The 23,669-nt window shown below is 33.7% G+C and overlaps 2 protein-coding genes across 2 annotated transcripts; both read left to right on the top strand.

The window, feature by feature from the left end:
* Window positions 1-7,353: 7,353 nt before the first annotated feature.
* Window positions 7,354-8,114, top strand: LOC131864364 (putative germin-like protein 2-1). The gene is made up of 2 exons (XM_059215208.1): window positions 7,354-7,480; window positions 7,579-8,114. The coding sequence occupies exons 1-2, from the start codon at window positions 7,354-7,356 to the stop codon at window positions 8,112-8,114; spliced, it is 663 nt and encodes a 220-aa protein (XP_059071191.1).
* Window positions 8,115-20,095: 11,981 nt separating this feature from the next.
* LOC131864363 (putative germin-like protein 2-2) lies at window positions 20,096-20,787 on the top strand. The gene is made up of 2 exons (XM_059215207.1): window positions 20,096-20,153; window positions 20,252-20,787. The coding sequence occupies exons 1-2, from the start codon at window positions 20,096-20,098 to the stop codon at window positions 20,785-20,787; spliced, it is 594 nt and encodes a 197-aa protein (XP_059071190.1).
* Window positions 20,788-23,669: the final 2,882 nt, after the last annotated feature.

The following is a 23,669-nucleotide window of genomic DNA, read 5'->3' as shown; positions in this document are numbered from 1 at the left end:
GATTGGTTGTGTTCTTTAGCTTTCAGACGTTGACCGATGAAGATTTGAAAAGTAGTGTTGGTGCAGCTATTGTGGATGATTCTAATGTGCTTGCTGGTATTTTTTTTAATTATGTCCTATTTGTTTTGGCAATCTGTATTTATCGTTGTGTGAGTTTTTGGTGGTTTCTATCAACCAGTGATGATTTGTGTGTTATGCACCATTTCTGGTGGTGTAGCGTGTTGCGATTGATCTTTGCGTGATTTTCGGTGGAGTTATGTGTTTGGGAATTTGACCTAGAACCATGCTATGCTATGTAAACCACTATATTGGTCTGGTGGTCAGTGTTTGTATCGTGTGATGTAATTTTTTAATTGAGGGTCGAGGGTTTAGCCGACCTTGTTATCAAGGTTGATAAATTATATATATAGGTGATATAGTCATGTAATTTGGTTGTTTGATGTTGTGTCTTCATTATCAGAGAGAGGTTTGTGTGCGAACATGTGATGTATCCTTCGATGTTGAGTTTGTGGTGAGATTCTATTTGGAGATGCTATTCTTTCCGTTCATTTCTTTCAAATTGTAGTCCAAATCTTATTGCGAGTCAGTGAGACTTCCCTAAGGGTTGTAGCCTTCCGAGCAAATATTATTTGAGCAGTGAGCTCTAGGCAGTGTGCCTGAATGCATGTGCATTCCTCATTGTAATATTTTCACATACTATTGTAGAGTATCATCTTACTGTGGGTAGGTTCCCACCATGGTTTTTCGCTTAACTGGGTTTTGCGCATCAAAATCTTAGTGTTGTGTGTTGTGCTATTAATTTTCTTATCTGTCTTATTACTGCAGTTTATCAAATCTGTGTTTTGCGGTAAAGTTTGTTATTCCGGTGAAGACTGATTCACCCCCCTCTCATTCTTCCCTCTTGGCTGTTGTTAACATAAATATTGTCAAATCAAATCAATTTTTGGTCAATCTTAGAGTTGCATATGTTGCTTATCTATTTTTGCATGAATTTTGAACAATTTGAATAAAACTGTTTTGTCTTTCTCTATTAATTTTTCCTTGCATGAATGTCATTTTGGCTATTTACAAGGCCGCAAGACTCCTTCTTGGTCTAATTTTTAACCTTTTTTTACCGTTACTTGAGTTCTTCAAGGTCATGTTTTGCACCACTTAGACCAGTTATCTAGCATTAGAGGGCATGTGGAGATTTTGTTTTGCCTCATGGCCTCATCTAGTTTTACTTTATTTTGGTAGTCACGTTTGCCTTTTTAGGCTATAGTGTCCCTTGTTCCATTGCTGATGAAAAGATCCTTTGTCAACTATGAATCTTTGTTACATGAATTTTGGATGAGAATAATTGCTTCCAGAGATTTATTCCTATTACAAGCACTTTTTTGTGGAGGCTTTTATGGAGGAAGACAATAATAGTTCCTAGTGCATATTTTGTGTTCTTTTTGCCCCCGTATTGTTTATGCTCTTTTCAATTTGGTTATTTTAAAAATTGTTCACATATTTTAATGATGAAGTATCATTTCGTGAATTATACTACACAAAATGTAGTAAAGTTCCATCATCTGGGTGGTTACATGCACACACATCTAGTGTAGGTTTCATTCAAAGCTTTTTGAAAAATAAAACTTATGAAATATAAGTTACTAATTAACCATACAATCTCTTCAACAATTCCTCCAACTGGTAGCCAAATGATGTTACGTGCATCTAATTTTTTTGACATCATACCAACTAGAGAGTAACTATGCAGTTATTGTCATGAGCCTATTTCATAAATTACAAAATAATTTATACTTATTTATTTATTTTTCATTAAATTTAAAACAAATTAAGATAGAAATTTTTATTTGAATTAAATATACATTATTATGATAAAGATTTTTATAAATATATTAAATATTTTATTGAAAAGTTTTTTATAAATTATATAAATATGTATATTAAAATCATAAATAAAATAGAAACTCTATCAATTAGAAATATTTTAATTAATATAATGAAATGTCATCACACACAGGCATAGAATCCCAAGAAACCAACATCCTAACAAGCTAATATCAACTCTAAAATTTATCTAGAAGGAACATTCAGATACACTAACAAAGTCTAAATACGTAGTTGTTGTTGGTGCTCCAAAATGTTCCTTGTATTGTAATGGATTAGTCATATATGTATCCCACAAAATTATGATAGAAACATTTTACATCTACCACAATGAAAGAATAGATAACAATACTAAAAGTATAATAAATGTAAACCTAGGTATTTTGTCAATCTCCTAAAATATTATTCAAGAAAAAGATAACTGATATGAAAAAAATTACATGTTATAAATAGTTTTAGAAGAGTTAATCAAAGCTAGAAACTTGATTTTCAAGAGGATGCAATTTGAGAATATGAACCATCACATCAAGCAATTGGATGATGTTGAGTGTCGACATATTGCTAGGGAGACATGCAAGCTAAGGTGGTGCTTGATCATCATAGACCAATTCAGTGATGCCAAGTCAGTTCTTGTAGGTGTATTGAACCTAACTCATCAAAGGAGGAGCAAGTGACATATGGCATTACATCAAATATTATTCAATGTACCTAATCTCATTTCTCATTGATCCACATTCAAAGAGGGACATGTGCCCAAAGTGTTGTAGTTTTCTCATTGGTTAAAGTGGTTGTTGTTATAACTAGCCCTAATTAGGGTTTCATGGTTAAATCTCGGCCATTAAATTCAAATCAATCTCGGACATTCATTTGTATCAAGACTTCTATATAAGGTTTGCCTTCTCATTTTTAAAGGTTAATAGGTGGATAATAGAGTAGAGCAGAACTGTTAGAAAGTAGAGTAGGAGGAGGAAGCTAGAGATTGTTTCCAAGACTTGTTGAAATTAATACATAAGTTTTGTTGAAGATATGGTGGATGTTTGTGCTGTCTTTCTACATTTTGCATGGGTTCTTGTTACTTCTCAAAGTTAATTGAATTTTACTGATTATGATGGAGAAATGCGAAGATATATGATGAATTACTTAGTGCTCATACCATTTGTTATTTGTTGATTGCAAATTGTAGTGCATGGTTGGTCTAAACCTCATTGTTGAAATAGTTCGATTTTTTAGTATTTTTAAAAATGTAAAAAGTTCTATATATTATTATTTTTAAATTATATTTTGAATTTTAAAAATAATTTGTTTTAATTTATTTTGAAATTTTTATCTATTAATATTTATTGCTTTTAAAAGTTTATAATATTAAAATAATTAATTATGTATTTAAAAAATTTAATATTAAATTATATGTTTATGACTTCTTAAATATTATTCTTATTTAAAGGAGAATCTAGATCAATAGAACAATTTAGATTAAATTAAACTTAATGGTCGTTGGACATAAAATCGAAGCTATTGTTAATTCAGTTTAGAATGTGATTATTAACCACACATGTCATTAGAGGGATGCAAGGTTGTATGGGCTTTAGGATGACTTGACCTTATTATGTGTGGTCATAAGGTTGTTTGTAAAGCTAAAGCAAGGCAAGTATGGATATCGAGAAAATAATTATAGTGTGTAATTTAAGACTCCCAAATGTGAGAAATAAATACAAACAAGAGAAGTGTTGAAGTATACAACTTCTATGTAACTTCTTCCCTTGCCACTCTATCTACAAAATTCCTCAGATGTATTATGTACTGAGAAGTATAAGTGGATAATGCACTAAAGGATAGTGCATACGTGACAAAACACACAAAATGAGGTTATACATGGCAATTACAAATAATTCAATACTATGTTAATACTATTACTATTGGTTCAAAGATTTACAAAAGGTATAACCACCATACTAGGTGTCAACCTATGTTAACATCTTCATTAACGAGTTTGAATTACAAATTGGCCCAAAAATATCCCTCCCTCCCTCTCTCTCTCTCTCCCCTTTTGTATCTTTGTATCTCTTCTTTTCTATCCGTTTCTATCTCCTAATCTTTATCTTAATTTCTCCTTATCCCTCTACAACTATATCTCTCTTTATTTGTCCTTTTCATCCTCTCTCACTCTATCTAGGCACGTCTCACTCTCTTTAACCATCTATTTCTTTGCCACCTCCCTCTCTTCATTCCCATCTCTAGCTCTCTCTTCCTCTGTCACCCTATCTCCAGACATGTCTCGCTCTCTTTATCTATTCATATCTCCCCTCTCACTATTGCAAACATAACATGAGCCTATTGGTAATGGAGTTCAATTATCTTTTGATTGAAAGGTTTTCTTTCACTTATGTTTGGTTTGTATTAATGAATGCACAATTGATTCAAAGTTATCCCTCGCTCATTCTCTCTCCCCCTCTCTATATATTTATCTCTTCTATCTCTATCTATTTCTCTCTCCTCTCTCTTTATCTCTTCCTCTCATATCCATATCCCTATTCTTCTCCATATCTATATCAATCTCGATCTCTATCTTCCTCTCTATATTTATCGCCTAACTCTATCTCCTCACTCCTTTATCTTTCCCTCACTCTTCCTCCTCTATCTCTCTCTTTATATCCCTATATCTCCCTCTCTCCTTCTCTCCCTATTTCAAACAAAACATAAGAATATTGGTAATGGAACTCGATTATATTCCCGGTTTAAGGGTTTTGTTTGATTGTATTTGTCCGTTTAAGTAGATGCATAGTTGATTTGGATCTATAATTTTTTCAAATGTTGAGACCTTTGTTGAATAAATAATATCATTTACTAAATGGTTTGCTAATTTATCTCACGTGTTGCACAAATATATGAAAAAATAGATCAATTTTTTTTAATAATCATTCCACATCTATTCGGCGTACATATTGCACACCAAGGTGCAATTGCTAGTTGTGTATTCTTGACTTTTCTATTACACCATATCATTCAATAAAAAAGAGAATAGCGTTGATGGAAGAACCACAATCATCTGTAACCGCATAGGCTACCCATGCCTATTTGTATCACCTCCACATAGAAAAGTACCTAAAACCATGCTCTCTACATTAATAAACATTTTCTTACTTATGCAAACCATGTCATTAAAGGGTCCAAAAGTATAGGGATTCATTCAAAAAATATTCCTCACTTAATTGCATCCAATATTAGATCACTCCCGGTGTCCATGCTCTTACATGGATGTAGATTTACCTTTCGTATTAGTCATTTGTGGAAACTCAATGGGGAATTGGAGATTGTGAGTGTGGTATGAAAGACAAGGTAAAACCTATGAGAGATATTAAAAAAAAATGTACTCGAGTAGTTATCAAGAAAACTGAGATTATACTAGCGTAAAATATGACCAAACTGTTTTATTGACTTGCTCTTCTATAATATGAACCACTTATTATAATCATGAATCGATCAGGTGTAGAATTTTATTCCCCCTCTCACTCTATTTGTTCCTTATATTCGATTGTTGATCACTTTGATTTCTTAATTGTAAAAAGTTCATTAGTTAGCCACCCTTATCCAAAGAGAGTAAAAAGATAATTCTTGATAGGTAAACAAGGGATCATGGAACTAAACATTTCCCAACCAAGAATCATCCCAATATATCACTTTTAACGCATTTTTTACTTCTCAAATTGAATATTTTTTATAAACTATTTATAATTGTCATATTATTTGATATAAAAGAAAAGAAAATTCAATCAATATAAATAAAAATAAATAAAATGAAATGTCTAATCAATATGAAATACTTTTCTCATATATTTGATTGAAGTAAGAGGAAAAAAATAATCTTTAATATTATATTTTCCTATTTAGTTACCCCAAACAACTAATTCATCAAAACATTAAGTTAAAAAAAATATTAAATAAACATATATCTCACAAAAATAATAAAAAATAAATCATCTAAATCAACTGTATGTACTTTGTTAAAAGGAGAATCGAGAGGACAATGCAGTCAACTGGACGAAAAGTTTTGGTGTCGAAAAATGGAAATAGACAGATCTCAAACATTAGAAAAAGTAGTAAACCTACTTTATTAAAGAGAATTCACTCACCTAAAGGTAAAATTTTGATCTCCAAAACTGCTAGAAAAGACACCTACTTCATTTACAACAACACACTCACCTAAAGATTAAATTTTGGCCGAGTTCAACTGTAGATGGATGTGAAAGAGACAATCTAAGCAACGCACTCAACGCAACGTGAGCAATGTTTTCGCACCCATCAACAGTTTGAGAATGAAGGCTCTTTTCTCTAAAATATCGCGGTTTACATTCATTATAGTTATGAGTATTGGAAGCGGTACGATTTTTAGTCACTGTTGTACCTTGACCCAAGGTAGTTCAAGATGCATTCAAACTACTCACCCATGACATTCTGAAAATCAGACATCAACGTCTTAATAAGGTTATATCTTATAGAGGTGATGGATTCTAGTGAATTGTAATGTCAAAACCGGATTCTATTTCCGCTACCCATCTACCCTCTAGGGTTTGGAAAAATAAAACGATCTTAAATAATTCTAAATACTAGATCCCTTGGACAACATGGTCTCTTCCAAGATGGGATTCTCAACACCACCAAAAAGTTTTTTTTCTTGTAGAATACCTCTCCAAAATCTATCTTCTTATACATTTATCCTCCATAAATTGGTTCTTATGTTTGCATATGTTGTCTTAAACCTATAATTTAGGTCTCCAAAACTGCTAAAGAAAAGTAATACACCTACTTGACTTCAAAATTGTAGATGGATGTGAAATAGATATTCTAATCAACGCATTCAATGTAAAGTAAATGAACATAAGTTATTTTGAGCAATGTTTTTCTGTCCTAGAACATAGACAATCTGAGAAATAAACATTGAATAACATAAATTAATTTAAATGACGAGAGATAAAAATCTCATTGAAAAAGGGTACAAAGCATGGACAGTCTTTAGGCCAATATCCAACTCCAAGAAAGAAACTTTCCTCTCATACCGATTCTCCCACGGTGGAGAAAGATTTATATATTGTTTCCTTTGAAGAAGCCCACCGTTCCAATTAAGTCTAAACAATTCCACATTACTAAAATGATGGCGATGGCGAGAATACGTGTAAGGCAGGAGGTAAGTTGATCTTGAGATAGGCATACGCAGCAGGGCAGGGAGAAGATAGAAAATTTCAACGTTAATGAAAGGATGGTGAGAATACATCTGCGGTAGCAGGCGAGACAACCACATGCAGTAAGACTTAGTGTGACGTAAGGAAAAGAGCAACAACTCTGGAAGGATCCGTGAAATATACGGAGTCAAGATGAATTAGTCTTTGCGGAGAGTTATGGTTTGGGCTATATAAAGCGTGTAATGGGTTTGTAATAGACATTCATATCCTGATCTCTTGTGTCTGCGTTTCTATTACAATGGCTAACCGCATGATTTACTTCACGTTGGGACTTTTTCTGTTGATATGCTGTTACAGCGACAGGGTCATGGCAGGGGATCCGGATCCCTTGCAAGATTTCTGCGTTGCAGATGAGGAAAGCAACGGTGAGTGAGAATATTTATACATAAACAATGATAATGATTTGCTTATTAGACGAGTCGAGTTACTAACAGACAGATTGATTTGATCTTGTTTTAAACAGTTTTGGTGAACGGGTTCGTTTGCAAAGACCCAATGCAAGTTTCAGCAAACGATTTCTTCTTCCGGGGACTTGGGCAGGCAGGGAACACCGACAATGATGTGGGCTCCAACGTAACGATGGCGAACGTTAAACAGATACCAGGCCTCAATACGTTTGGAATATCGTTGGTCCGCATCGACTACGCAGTGGGTGGAATAAATCCTCCTCACACACACCCAAGAGCCACCGAAGTTCTTGTTTTACTGGAAGGCCAGCTTCTTGTGGGTTTCATTGACACCAGCAACAAATTTTTCAGCAAAACTTTGGAGAAGGGAGATGTGTTTGTGTTTCCAAAGGCACTTGTTCATTTCCAGCAGAATGTGGGGCATGAAAATGCAGTGGCCATAGCTGGATTGAGCAGCCAGTTTCCCGGAGTTCAGACAATCGCCAATTCTCTGTTTGCGGCGAATCCCCCTCTCCCCGATTCCGTTTTGAGCAAGGCCTTCCGCATCACCCAGGAACTGGTGAATTACATTCAAAAGAAATTCGCATACTAAACAAAACAAACAAGAGGTCTCCCAATGAAGACCGTCTTTCCCAATTCTTTTTTCTCACCGTTGAATAAAACTATCATTTTAGGGTTATTGGCGTCCTCTTGTGCCATTCATAGCATCTGTTTTGGACATCAGCATGTCCTCATCATATTCCAAAGATTGAAAATTAACCGTTGAATAAAACTATCATTTTAGGGTTATTGGCGTCCTCTTGTGCCATTCATAGCATCTGTTTTGGACATCAGTATGTCCTCATCATATTCCAAAGATTGAAAATTAAATATTGATGTCGTTTTGTCCCTTTGATGACAACATTAAAATTTCACTTTGCTGTAACACATTTTAAGGTAAGTTGTAAGCGCATTTTGAATATAATTTCCAATATCTCAAGGTATTTGTTGATTGATACGAAGAAGATAAAAGTGTCGTCATATTGAGAAATTGGCAATCGCATTTCCATCAAGAATAAGATAATAGATATAACTCATACATTATCAGTGAGATCTGCAAATATCATAATCTTCTACTTTTCCCATGCATTTATAAATGATCTAATAAAATAGAGCTTCATACATCAGTTCATTCTAAAGCTTCACGACCTCTTCTTTCATGCCTTCGATGTCTATATAACCTATGTCTTTGAAGCTTGCTCATTTTCATTCTATGCAACTACTGCAGATACTCAAATTCTTAAGAAACTGCAACAATAATGTCTTGAGTTGATGAAAAACATAGTACATGCTCACAACAAAAAAGAAGCATATTTCAAATACATAAATCTTATTCAATCAACATACTCTTTATTAAATAGTCTTGTGGTATTACAGGGGTGACATATTGTTATAAATCACAAAGGGGTGCGAAATATTATGTATAACATTGTAGGCACAAAATTTGACCACATACAAAATTTCAAGACAAGTGGAAGGTGTAGATGTAGAAGATACCAATTTTGGCTTTCTGAATGTTCACATCAGTAGCATAGTGCATTGGATCGGCACATAAGTGAAGAGAACAAAAATCAGCGATGGTGAGATTAGAATGGAATATTCGATTTGATTATCGATCGGTTGGTATTGGAGAAAGTTTTCTACATGATTTATTTAGGGAAGTGCTAATTTGTTTTAGACAAGTGCATGTATTTTATTCCATATTTGATAGCTAGGTGCATGTTTTTTATTCTAGGTTTTGATTGAGGTTGACAAGGAAGTGAACGCTATTTGGTTGCATAGTTTAGCTTGGGGGAAGACATTGAAAAGAGAGACTATAAAATAATGAAGATATCAATCAATAGATTTGGATGAAGAAAAACGTCGAGTAATAAGATGGTGCAACACTTGGAAATGGAGATTCTAGATTTCAACTCATGGAAACATAAGTTTTGTCATTGGAGAGAATTAGTCAATGAGCGTAGAACTCGAGCATATTGTTAAGCAAGCTCTTTCCACAAGAATACAATATTGTACGAAATTACATAAGTGCTAGGTAATGTCCACTTTGTATTTAAGACTCAAATTGAGAAGTTGGCTTGTGAATCTTGCATTTAATTGATACTAGAGATGAGGGTACAACTCCATTCTTTTCAATATTTTTTATTGGGTTACACCAAGGAAAGTTCTAAATCACTAGTCACTATTTTATATTCTATTGAGTCCTACACGCTTACTTTCATTTTATGCCACCAGTATGTATATGTGAGCATTTAAGAAAACATATAAAGCACATTTTAAGTGATAAAAACACAACCTTTGCTCATATCTACAAATAGAAGCCGAGTTTAGTTACATGAACCACACGAAGCATTACACTCCTTGCGCACTCCTGGTCTTATGGAATTAGAGGAGTCACATTATGGTATGAAGCATAAAAGGGCGCGAGTATAACATCGTTGGTATTTACATGAGAATGTACACAATTGCAAGACAAGTGAAAGATGTAGATGGAAACACGTTAGAAATAAAAATGTCTATTTTTTTCTATATCAATGTTGGTTTCAGTACCACCAATTTTATACCAATACAATATGGGATCATACCTTAAAAAATGTTGGTTTATGTAGCATATATAATCATACCATCTCATAAATCAATGTAAACCTTGAAATGGAGGAAACAAGATCCTACGATTGACCAATGTAAGCTAGAAGATCTTAGTTGACACAACATAATTAGTAATAAGAATAGGACTAGTTGTTGTCTTTAAGGAAGGGATACGAAATTAGGTTCCTGTTCCTTTTGTTGCATGAGATGGAGACAGTGAAGTGTCTATAGATGAACTAGTCTAACAATGGTAAAATGACTAAGTTTTATAGAATGTAGTAGATACAAGATGAAATATAGAAAGAGTAAGACATATCTGAGATGGAGACATAGAGAGGAAATTGGGACTGTAATATGAAGCTAATTGTACTAGAGAGAAACGTTGGAGATCCGTGTCTAAAGTTGAGGGAAAATTGAGAGATGATCGAAAATGAAATCGACAATATTTGATCACTTGCCTCTTAAAAATATGGGTCAATGACTGCTGGGTGCCCTGTTCTTAGGGTTTTCGTTCAATCAATGTTTTGTGATGCCTGCTAATGTCTGGTCTACTTTTCTTTAACTTTCTTGTTATCGGATTTGGACCTGTAGATAGAGAAAATTGGGAGAAATGGTTATTTCATATAAGGGATTACCTTATCCAAACCGCGTATTAGTGTTCTCTCTTCAACAATGATAATGATGAGATAGGATGCATGCCCCCACAAGAAAAGAGGCTAAGCAAATGATAAATGGTGAAATGATGACACCTTATCTTAGGTACGAATTACATAATACACTTGATCATAATTGCTATAGCATATATTTCAATGATTGAATAATCAAATTGGGACTTCTTTATCGTTTCGCTCCCTGAATGCTTGATTGACTAGGTTTTTTGGTTTTCTATATTGAGTACATTGATTCCTAGAATGGGAAAGGGAGTTGTGTTTATATGAAGTTCACACCTTTTCGAAACATTTTGTTGTGATGGGACAACAAAACAAATTAGATTCATGCAAATTACAAGGTCCACTTTCATCTCTCAACAGTTGAGCCTATTTTAGCAAAATAGGGGTGTTGGGTGCACTAGTCCTTGAAAAATGTGCTAGTTAAAAGTTCACCAACAGGGGAAATAACCTGGTTTTCCAAAGCAATCTGAACATTAGGTACACACACGAATAAACCAGGCACACACAAAAAAATAGAAGAAAACCACATAGAAAACCATGCTGAAGAAGACCGTAGTCTACAAAAGGATAAACACTTGTGCAAGAGAAAACTCGTGACTTGTGCAAAATCGACGAGCTCCAAATGACCTTTTTGTGGGTTTGAGCAATTTCACTTACTATAGATTAACGTTTGCTCGCACCTCCATGAACCCAAAATAGCCTACGCCAATTTTTCAAGCTATGTGTTGTTAGTGTATGATATTCTAACTAGAATATTCTTCTATGTAAGTTTGCTAGATGGTTAGTTGTTAGAATAATGCCTGGTTATGTTAATCTTATCCATGAAACATTACATGATTCTAGATAGCATCTGATATTATAGGTGGAACTGTATTAGATATGTATTTTTAATCACCCCTAAGTTGATCAAAGATATTAAGAGCTTATCATTCATCTCAATCTGTGCATTTTCTTTTTTTGAGCTCCACTAGTTTTTTGGTACTCACATGTTTGTAATTTATTTTAATTATGACTGCAGATTTATAGAGGTTTTGATTGAGGTTGAGCATCTGAAAGGAATGTGGATTTGTGCCATAATATTTTTGTGTTCTTGTGAGGACATGATAATCCGAAGGTGTTTCTACTGTGATTTTAAAAATCCCGATGAATTGAAGTTTATAAAATTCATCGTATAAATAATAAAATAAAAATAGGAGATTTTATTTCATGGTTGATTAGTGTATTTTAAATTATATATATTTTTTATTAAATTGTTGATCATGGAGACCAAGTTGACAAATTTGAAGCTCTACTGTAGGGCGATTTTTTAGGAACACATTATTGTGTGGATAGTGGAAGCGCTTAATTAGCTAAAAGATGATTTGTCTTCAATTTTAATAAGACGATCAATTATTTTACTATGGTCAATCTGCATGTGTAAAGGTTTGGGATATTTTATTAAAAAGCCGATCCTTGTGTGCTGGCTTTTTGGCACTTTCTGGTGTGGTAAAATTTGCATAGGCTGATCTTTTGGCATAGATATTTGATTTGAACTAGTGATATAAAGTGGTTGTTTTGGCATAAATTGTTGGATATTGTTGGTCATGCTAGGATATGTTGTGGTCATTGATGTCAACATATTCCTATGATTTTCTCTGGTGATTGCAGATTGGGAAGATTTTCTGATCCGGTTTGTAGCGATGCTTTGTTGATCACTGTTTCGCAGAGTTCGGTATATCCTCTGGTATATTTTGGTGTGATCAGATCTGGTGCTGAGATTTTGGGATATTTCTTGGGAAGGTCTTGTGTATCTTAATTTCAGTTGAATCATGATTTGGTTCTCCGCAAGTTATCTTTCTTCCTGGCCGTTGTTGATTGGTTGTGTTCTTTAGCTTTCAGACGTTGACCGATGAAGATTTGAAAAGTAGTGTTGGTGCAGCTATTGTGGATGATTCTAATGTGCTTGCTGGTATTTTTTTTAATTATGTCCTATTTGTTTTGGCAATCTGTATTTATCGTTGTGTGAGTTTTTGGTGGTTTCTATCAACCAGTGATGATTTGTGTGTTATGCACCATTTCTGGTGGTGTAGCGTGTTGCGATTGATCTTTGCGTGATTTTCGGTGGAGTTATGTGTTTGGGAATTTGACCTAGAACCATGCTATGCTATGTAAACCACTATATTGGTCTGGTGGTCAGTGTTTGTATCGTGTGATGTAATTTTTTAATTGAGGGTCGAGGGTTTAGCCGACCTTGTTATCAAGGTTGATAAATTATATATATAGGTGATATAGTCATGTAATTTGGTTGTTTGATGTTGTGTCTTCATTATCAGAGAGAGGTTTGTGTGCGAACATGTGATGTATCCTTCGATGTTGAGTTTGTGGTGAGATTCTATTTGGAGATGCTATTCTTTCCGTTCATTTCTTTCAAATTGTAGTCCAAATCTTATTGCGAGTCAGTGAGACTTCCCTAAGGGTTGTAGCCTTCCGAGCAAATATTATTTGAGCAGTGAGCTCTAGGCAGTGTGCCTGAATGCATGTGCATTCCTCATTGTAATATTTTCACATACTATTGTAGAGTATCATCTTACTGTGGGTAGGTTCCCACCATGGTTTTTCGCTTAACTGGGTTTTGCGCATCAAAATCTTAGTGTTGTGTGTTGTGCTATTAATTTTCTTATCTGTCTTATTACTGCAGTTTATCAAATCTGTGTTTTGCGGTAAAGTTTGTTATTCCGGTGAAGACTGATTCACCCCCCTCTCATTCTTCCCTCTTGGCTGTTGTTAACATAAATATTGTCAAATCAAATCAATTTTTGGTCAATCTTAGAGTTGCATATGTTGCTTATCTATTTTTGCATGAATTTTGAACAATTTGAATAAAACTGTTTTGTCTTTCTCTATTAATTTTTCCTTGCATGAATGTCATTTTGGCTATTTACAAGGCCGCAAGACTCCTTCTTGGTCTAATTTTTAACCTTTTTTTACCGTTACTTGAGTTCTTCAAGGTCATGTTTTGCACCACTTAGACCAGTTATCTAGCATTAGAGGGCATGTGGAGATTTTGTTTTGCCTCATGGCCTCATCTAGTTTTACTTTATTTTGGTAGTCACGTTTGCCTTTTTAGGCTATAGTGTCCCTTGTTCCATTGCTGATGAAAAGATCCTTTGTCAACTATGAATCTTTGTTACATGAATTTTGGATGAGAATAATTGCTTCCAGAGATTTATTCCTATTACAAGCACTTTTTTGTGGAGGCTTTTATGGAGGAAGACAATAATAGTTCCTAGTGCATATTTTGTGTTCTTTTTGCCCCCGTATTGTTTATGCTCTTTCCAATTTGGTTATTTTAAAAATTGTTCACATATTTTAATGATGAAGTATCATTTCGTGAATTATACTACACAAAATGTAGTAAAGTTCCATCATCTGGGTGGTTACATGCACACACATCTAGTGTAGGTTTCATTCAAAGCTTTTTGAAAAATAAAACTTATGAAATATAAGTTACTAATTAACCATACAATCTCTTCAACAATTCCTCCAACTGGTAGCCAAATGATGTTACGTGCATCTAATTTTTTTGACATCATACCAACTAGAGAGTAACTATGCAGTTATTGTCATGAGCCTATTTCATAAATTACAAAATAATTTATACTTATTTATTTATTTTTCATTAAATTTAAAACAAATTAAGATAGAAATTTTTATTTGAATTAAATATACATTATTATGATAAAGATTTTTATAAATATATTAAATATTTTATTGAAAAGTTTTTTATAAATTATATAAATATGTATATTAAAATCATAAATAAAATAGAAACTCTATCAATTAGAAATATTTTAATTAATATAATGAAATGTCATCACACACAGGCATAGAATCCCAAGAAACCAACATCCTAACAAGCTAATATCAACTCTAAAATTTATCTAGAAGGAACATTCAGATACACTAACAAAGTCTAAATACGTAGTTGTTGTTGGTGCTCCAAAATGTTCCTTGTATTGTAATGGATTAGTCATATATGTATCCCACAAAATTATGATAGAAACATTTTACATCTACCACAATGAAAGAATAGATAACAATACTAAAAGTATAATAAATGTAAACCTAGGTATTTTGTCAATCTCCTAAAATATTATTCAAGAAAAAGATAACTGATATGAAAAAAATTACATGTTATAAATAGTTTTAGAAGAGTTAATCAAAGCTAGAAACTTGATTTTCAAGAGGATGCAATTTGAGAATATGAACCATCACATCAAGCAATTGGATGATGTTGAGTGTCGACATATTGCTAGGGAGACATGCAAGCTAAGGTGGTGCTTGATCATCATAGACCAATTCAGTGATGCCAAGTCAGTTCTTGTAGGTGTATTGAACCTAACTCATCAAAGGAGGAGCAAGTGACATATGGCATTACATCAAATATTATTCAATGTACCTAATCTCATTTCTCATTGATCCACATTCAAAGAGGGACATGTGCCCAAAGTGTTGTAGTTTTCTCATTGGTTAAAGTGGTTGTTGTTATAACTAGCCCTAATTAGGGTTTCATGGTTAAATCTCGGCCATTAAATTCAAATCAATCTCGGACATTCATTTGTATCAAGACTTCTATATAAGGTTTGCCTTCTCATTTTTAAAGGTTAATAGGTGGATAATAGAGTAGAGCAGAACTGTTAGAAAGTAGAGTAGGAGGAGGAAGCTAGAGATTGTTTCCAAGACTTGTTGAAATTAATACATAAGTTTTGTTGAAGATATGGTGGATGTTTGTGCTGTCTTTCTACATTTTGCATGGGTTCTTGTTACTTCTCAAAGTTAATTGAATTTTACTGATTATGATGGAGAAATGCGAAGATATATGATGAATTACTTAGTGCTCATACCATTTGTTATTTGTTGATTGCAAATTGTAGTGCATGGTTGGTCTAAACCTCATTGTTGAAATAGTTCGATTTTTTAGTATTTTTAAAAATGTAAAAAGTTCTATATATTATTATTTTTAAATTATATTTTGAATTTTAAAAATAATTTGTTTTAATTTATTTTGAAATTTTTATCTATTAATATTTATTGCTTTTAAAAGTTTATAATATTAAAATAATTAATTATGTATTTAAAAAATTTAATATTAAATTATATGTTTATGACTTCTTAAATATTATTCTTATTTAAAGGAGAATCTAGATCAATAGAACAATTTAGATTAAATTAAACTTAATGGTCGTTGGACATAAAATCGAAGCTATTGTTAATTCAGTTTAGAATGTGATTATTAACCACACATGTCATTAGAGGGATGCAAGGTTGTATGGGCTTTAGGATGACTTGACCTTATTATGTGTGGTCATAAGGTTGTTTGTAAAGCTAAAGCAAGGCAAGTATGGATATCGAGAAAATAATTATAGTGTGTAATTTAAGACTCCCAAATGTGAGAAATAAATACAAACAAGAGAAGTGTTGAAGTATACAACTTCTATGTAACTTCTTCCCTTGCCACTCTATCTACAAAATTCCTCAGATGTATTATGTACTGAGAAGTATAAGTGGATAATGCACTAAAGGATAGTGCATACGTGACAAAACACACAAAATGAGGTTATACATGGCAATTACAAATAATTCAATACTATGTTAATACTATTACTATTGGTTCAAAGATTTACAAAAGGTATAACCACCATACTAGGTGTCAACCTATGTTAACATCTTCATTAACGAGTTTGAATTACAAATTGGCCCAAAAATATCCCTCCCTCCCTCTCTCTCTCTCTCCCCTTTTGTATCTTTGTATCTCTTCTTTTCTATCCGTTTCTATCTCCTAATCTTTATCTTAATTTCTCCTTATCCCTCTACAACTATATCTCTCTTTATTTGTCCTTTTCATCCTCTCTCACTCTATCTAGGCACGTCTCACTCTCTTTAACCATCTATTTCTTTGCCACCTCCCTCTCTTCATTCCCATCTCTAGCTCTCTCTTCCTCTGTCACCCTATCTCCAGACATGTCTCGCTCTCTTTATCTATTCATATCTCCCCTCTCACTATTGCAAACATAACATGAGCCTATTGGTAATGGAGTTCAATTATCTTTTGATTGAAAGGTTTTCTTTCACTTATGTTTGGTTTGTATTAATGAATGCACAATTGATTCAAAGTTATCCCTCGCTCATTCTCTCTCCCCCTCTCTATATATTTATCTCTTCTATCTCTATCTATTTCTCTCTCCTCTCTCTTTATCTCTTCCTCTCATATCCATATCCCTATTCTTCTCCATATCTATATCAATCTCGATCTCTATCTTCCTCTCTATATTTATCGCCTAACTCTATCTCCTCACTCCTTTATCTTTCCCTCACTCTTCCTCCTCTATCTCTCTCTTTATATCCCTATATCTCCCTCTCTCCTTCTCTCCCTATTTCAAACAAAACATAAGAATATTGGTAATGGAACTCGATTATATTCCCGGTTTAAGGGTTTTGTTTGATTGCATTTGTCCGTTTAAGTAGATGCATAGTTGATTTGGATCTATAATTTTTTCAAATGTTGAGACCTTTGTTGAATAAATAATATCATTTACTAAATGGTTTGCTAATTTATCTCACGTGTTGCACAAATATATGAAAAAATAGATCAATTTTTTTTAATAATCATTCCACATCTATTCGGCGTACATATTGCACACCAAGGTGCAATTGCTAGTTGTATATTCTTGACTTTTCTATTACACCATATCATTCAATAAAAAAGAGAATAGCGTTGATGGAAGAACCACAATCATCTGTAACCGCATAGGCTACCCATGCCTATTTGTATCACCTCCACATAGAAAAGTACCTAAAACCATGCTCTCTACATTAATAAACATTTTCTTACTTATGCAAACCATGTCATTAAAGGGTCCAAAAGTATAGGGATTCATTCAAAAAATATTCCTCACTTAATTGCATCCAATATTAGATCACTCCCGGTGTCCATGCTCTTACATGGATGTAGATTTACCTTTCGTATTAGTCATTTGTGGAAACTCAATGGGGAATTGGAGATTGTGAGTGTGGTATGAAAGACAAGGTAAAACCTATGAGAGATATTAAAAAAAAATGTACTCGAGTAGTTATCAAGAAAACTGAGATTATACTAGCGTAAAATATGACCAAACTGTTTTATTGACTTGCTCTTCTATAATATGAACCACTTATTATAATCATGAATCGATCAGGTGTAGAATTTTATTCCCCCTCTCACTCTATTTGTTCCTTATATTCGATTGTTGATCACTTTGATTTCTTAATTGTAAAAAGTTCATTAGTTAGCCACCCTTATCCAAAGAGAGTAAAAAGATAATTCTTGATAGGTAAACAAGGGATCATGGAACTAAACGTTTCCCAACCAAGAATCATCCCAATATATCACTTTTAACGCATTTTTTACTTCTCAAATTGAATATTTTTTATAAACTATTTATAATTGTCATATTATTTGATATAAAAGAAAAGAAAATTCAATCAATATAAATAAAAATAAATAAAATGAAATGTCTAATCAATATGAAATACTTTTCTCATATATTTGATTGAAGTAAGAGGAAAAAAATAATCTTTAATATTATATTTTCCTATTTAGTTACCCCAAACAACTAATTCATCAAAACATTAAGTTAAAAAAAATATTAAATAAACATATATCTCACAAAAATAATAAAAAATAAATCATCTAAATCAACTGTATGTACTTTGTTAAAAGGAGAATCGAGAGGACAATGCAGTCAACTGGACGAAAAGTTTTGGTGTCGAAAAATGGAAATAGACAGATCTCAAACATTAGAAAAAGTAGTAAACCTACTTTATTAAAGAGAATTCACTCACCTAAAGGTAAAATTTTGATCTCCAAAACTGCTAGAAAAGACACCTACTTCATTTACAACAACACACTCACCTAAAGATTAAATTTTGGCCGAGTTCAACTGTAGATGGATGTGAAAGAGACAATCTAAGCAACGCACTCAACGCAACGTGAGCAATGTTTTCGCACCCATCAACAGTTTGAGAATGAAGGCTCTTTTCTCTAAAATATCGCGGTTTACATTCATTATAGTTATGAGTATTGGAAGCGGTACGATTTTTAGTCACTGTTGTACCTTGACCCAAGGTAGTTCAAGATGCATTCAAACTACTCACCCATGACATTCTGAAAATCAGACATCAACGTCTTAATAAGGTTATATCTTATAGAGGTGATGGATTCTAGTGAATTGTAATGTCAAAACCGGATTCTATTTCCGCTACCCATCTACCCTCTAGGGTTTGGAAAAATAAAACGATCTTAAATAATTCTAAATACTAGATCCCTTGGACAACATGGTCTCTTCCAAGATGGGATTCTCAACACCACCAAAAAGTTTTTTTTCTTGTAGAATACCTCTCCAAAATCTATCTTCTTATACATTTATCCTCCATAAATTGGTTCTTATGTTTGCATATGTTGTCTTAAACCTATAATTTAGGTCTCCAAAACTGCTAAAGAAAAGTAATACACCTACTTGACTTCAAAATTGTAGATGGATGTGAAATAGATATTCTAATCAACGCATTCAATGTAAAGTAAATGAACATAAGTTATTTTGAGCAATGTTTTTCTGTCCTAGAACATAGACAATCTGAGAAATAAACATTGAATAACATAAATTAATTTAAATGACGAGAGATAAAAATCTCATTGAAAAAGGGTACAAAGCATGGACAGTCTTTAGGCCAATATCCAACTCCAAGAAAGAAACTTTCCTCTCATACCGATTCTCCCACGGTGGAGAAAGATTTATATATTGTTTCCTTTGAAGAAGCCCACCGTTCCAATTAAGTCTAAACAATTCCACATTACTAAAATGATGGCGATGGCGAGAATACGTGTAAGGCAGGAGGTAAGTTGATCTTGAGATAGGCATACGCAGCAGGGCAGGGAGAAGATAGAAAATTTCAACGTTAATGAAAGGATGGTGAGAATACATCTGCGGTAGCAGGCGAGACAACCACATGCAGTAAGACTTAGTGTGACGTAAGGAAAAGAGCAACAACTCTGGAAGGATCCGTGAAATATACGGAGTCAAGATGAATTAGTCTTTGCGGAGAGTTATGGTTTGGGCTATATAAAGCGTGTAATGGGTTTGTAATAGACATTCATATCCTGATCTCTTGTGTCTGCGTTTCTATTACAATGGCTAACCGCATGATTTACTTCACGTTGGGACTTTTTCTGTTGATATGCTGTTACAGCGACAGGGTCATGGCAGGGGATCCGGATCCCTTGCAAGATTTCTGCGTTGCAGATGAGGAAAGCAACGGTGAGTGAGAATATTTATACATAAACAATGATAATGATTTGCTTATTAGACGAGTCGAGTTACTAACAGACAGATTGATTTGATCTTGTTTTAAACAGTTTTGGTGAACGGGTTCGTTTGCAAAGACCCAATGCAAGTTTCAGCAAACGATTTCTTCTTCCGGGGACTTGGGCAGGCAGGGAACACCGACAATGATGTGGGCTCCAACGTAACGATGGCGAACGTTAAACAGATACCAGGCCTCAATACGTTTGGAATATCGTTGGTCCGCATCGACTACGCAGTGGGTGGAATAAATCCTCCTCACACACACCCAAGAGCCACCGAAGTTCTTGTTTTACTGGAAGGCCAGCTTCTTGTGGGTTTCATTGACACCAGCAACAAATTTTTCAGCAAAACTTTGGAGAAGGGAGATGTGTTTGTGTTTCCAAAGGCACTTGTTCATTTCCAGCAGAATGTGGGGCATGAAAATGCAGTGGCCATAGCTGGATTGAGCAGCCAGTTTCCCGGAGTTCAGACAATCGCCAATTCTCTGTTTGCGGCGAATCCCCCTCTCCCCGATTCCGTTTTGAGCAAGGCCTTCCGCATCACCCAGGAACTGGTGAATTACATTCAAAAGAAATTCGCATACTAAACAAAACAAACAAGAGGTCTCCCAATGAAGACCGTCTTTCCCAATTCTTTTTTCTCACCGTTGAATAAAACTATCATTTTAGGGTTATTGGCGTCCTCTTGTGCCATTCATAGCATCTGTTTTGGACATCAGCATGTCCTCATCATATTCCAAAGATTGAAAATTAACCGTTGAATAAAACTATCATTTTAGGGTTATTGGCGTCCTCTTGTGCCATTCATAGCATCTGTTTTGGACATCAGTATGTCCTCATCATATTCCAAAGATTGAAAATTAAATATTGATGTCGTTTTGTCCCTTTGATGACAACATTAAAATTTCACTTTGCTGTAACACATTTTAAGGTAAGTTGTAAGCGCATTTTGAATATAATTTCCAATATCTCAAGGTATTTGTTGATTGATACGAAGAAGATAAAAGTGTCGTCATATTGAGAAATTGGCAATCGCATTTCCATCAAGAATAAGATAATAGATATAACTCATACATTATCAGTGAGATCTGCAAATATCATAATCTTCTACTTTTCCCATGCATTTATAAATGATCTAATAAAATAGAGCTTCATACATCAGTTCATTCTAAAGCTTCACGACCTCTTCTTTCATGCCTTCGATGTCTATATAACCTATGTCTTTGAAGCTTGCTCATTTTCATTCTATGCAACTACTGCAGATACTCAAATTCTTAAGAAACTGCAACAATAATGTCTTGAGTTGATGAAAAACATAGTACATGCTCACAACAAAAAAGAAGCATATTTCAAATACATAAATCTTATTCAATCAACATACTCTTTATTAAATAGTCTTGTGGTATTACAGGGGTGACATATTGTTATAAATCACAAAGGGGTGCGAAATATTATGTATAACATTGTAGGCACAAAATTTGACCACATACAAAATTTCAAGACAAGTGGAAGGTGTAGATGTAGAAGATACCAATTTTGGCTTTCTGAATGTTCACATCAGTAGCATAGTGCATTGGATCGGCACATAAGTGAAGAGAACAAAAATCAGCGATGGTGAGATTAGAATGGAATATTCGATTTGATTATCGATCGGTTGGTATTGGAGAAAGTTTTCTACATGATTTATTTAGGGAAGTGCTAATTTGTTTTAGACAAGTGCATGTATTTTATTCCATATTTGATAGCTAGGTGCATGTTTTTTATTCTAGGTTTTGATTGAGGTTGACAAGGAAGTGAACGCTATTTGGTTGCATAGTTTAGCTTGGGGGAAGACATTGAAAAGAGAGACTATAAAATAATGAAGATATCAATCAATAGATTTGGATGAAGAAAAACGTCGAGTAATAAGATGGTGCAACACTTGGAAATGGAGATTCTAGATTTCAACTCATGGAAACATAAGTTTTGTCATTGGAGAGAATTAGTCAATGAGCGTAGAACTCGAGCATATTGTTAAGCAAGCTCTTTCCACAAGAATACAATATTGTACGAAATTACATAAGTGCTAGGTAATGTCCACTTTGTATTTAAGACTCAAATTGAGAAGTTGGCTTGTGAATCTTGCATTTAATTGATACTAGAGATGAGGGTACAACTCCATTCTTTTCAATATTTTTTATTGGGTTACACCAAGGAAAGTTCTAAATCACTAGTCACTATTTTATATTCTATTGAGTCCTACACGCTTACTTTCATTTTATGCCACCAGTATGTATATGTGAGCATTTAAGAAAACATATAAAGCACATTTTAAGTGATAAAAACACAACCTTTGCTCATATCTACAAATAGAAGCCGAGTTTAGTTACATGAACCACACGAAGCATTACACTCCTTGCGCACTCCTGGTCTTATGGAATTAGAGGAGTCACATTATGGTATGAAGCATAAAAGGGCGCGAGTATAACATCGTTGGTATTTACATGAGAATGTACACAATTGCAAGACAAGTGAAAGATGTAGATGGAAACACGTTAGAAATAAAAATGTCTATTTTTTTCTATATCAATGTTGGTTTCAGTACCACCAATTTTATACCAATACAATATGGGATCATACCTTAAAAAATGTTGGTTTATGTAGCATATATAATCATACCATCTCATAAATCAATGTAAACCTTGAAATGGAGGAAACAAGATCCTACGATTGACCAATGTAAGCTAGAAGATCTTAGTTGACACAACATAATTAGTAATAAGAATAGGACTAGTTGTTGTCTTTAAGGAAGGGATACGAAATTAGGTTCCTGTTCCTTTTGTTGCATGAGATGGAGACAGTGAAGTGTCTATAGATGAACTAGTCTAACAATGGTAAAATGACTAAGTTTTATAGAATGTAGTAGATACAAGATGAAATATAGAAAGAGTAAGACATATCTGAGATGGAGACATAGAGAGGAAATTGGGACTGTAATATGAAGCTAATTGTACTAGAGAGAAACGTTGGAGATCCGTGTCTAAAGTTGAGGGAAAATTGAGAGATGATCGAAAATGAAATCGACAATATTTGATCACTTGCCTCTTAAAAATATGGGTCAATGACTGCTGGGTGCCCTGTTCTTAGGGTTTTCGTTCAATCAATGTTTTGTGATGCCTGCTAATGTCTGGTCTACTTTTCTTTAACTTTCTTGTTATCGGATTTGGACCTGTAGATAGAGAAAATTGGGAGAAATGGTTATTTCATATAAGGGATTACCTTATCCAAACCGCGTATTAGTGTTCTCTCTTCAACAATGATAATGATGAGATAGGATGCATGCCCCCACAAGAAAAGAGGCTAAGAAAATGATAAATGGTGAAATGATGACACCTTATCTTAGGTACGAATTACATAATACACTTGATCATAATTGCTATAGCATATATTTCAATGATTGAATAATCAAATTGGGACTTCTTTATCGTTT

The sequence above is a fragment of the Cryptomeria japonica genome, unplaced genomic scaffold, assembly GCF_030272615.1.
Source record: "Cryptomeria japonica unplaced genomic scaffold, Sugi_1.0 HiC_scaffold_84, whole genome shotgun sequence".
NCBI lineage: Eukaryota > Viridiplantae > Streptophyta > Pinopsida > Cupressales > Cupressaceae > Cryptomeria > Cryptomeria japonica.
The sequence above is the reverse complement of the archived record's forward strand: the minus strand, read 5'-3'. Positions and strand labels throughout refer to the sequence as shown.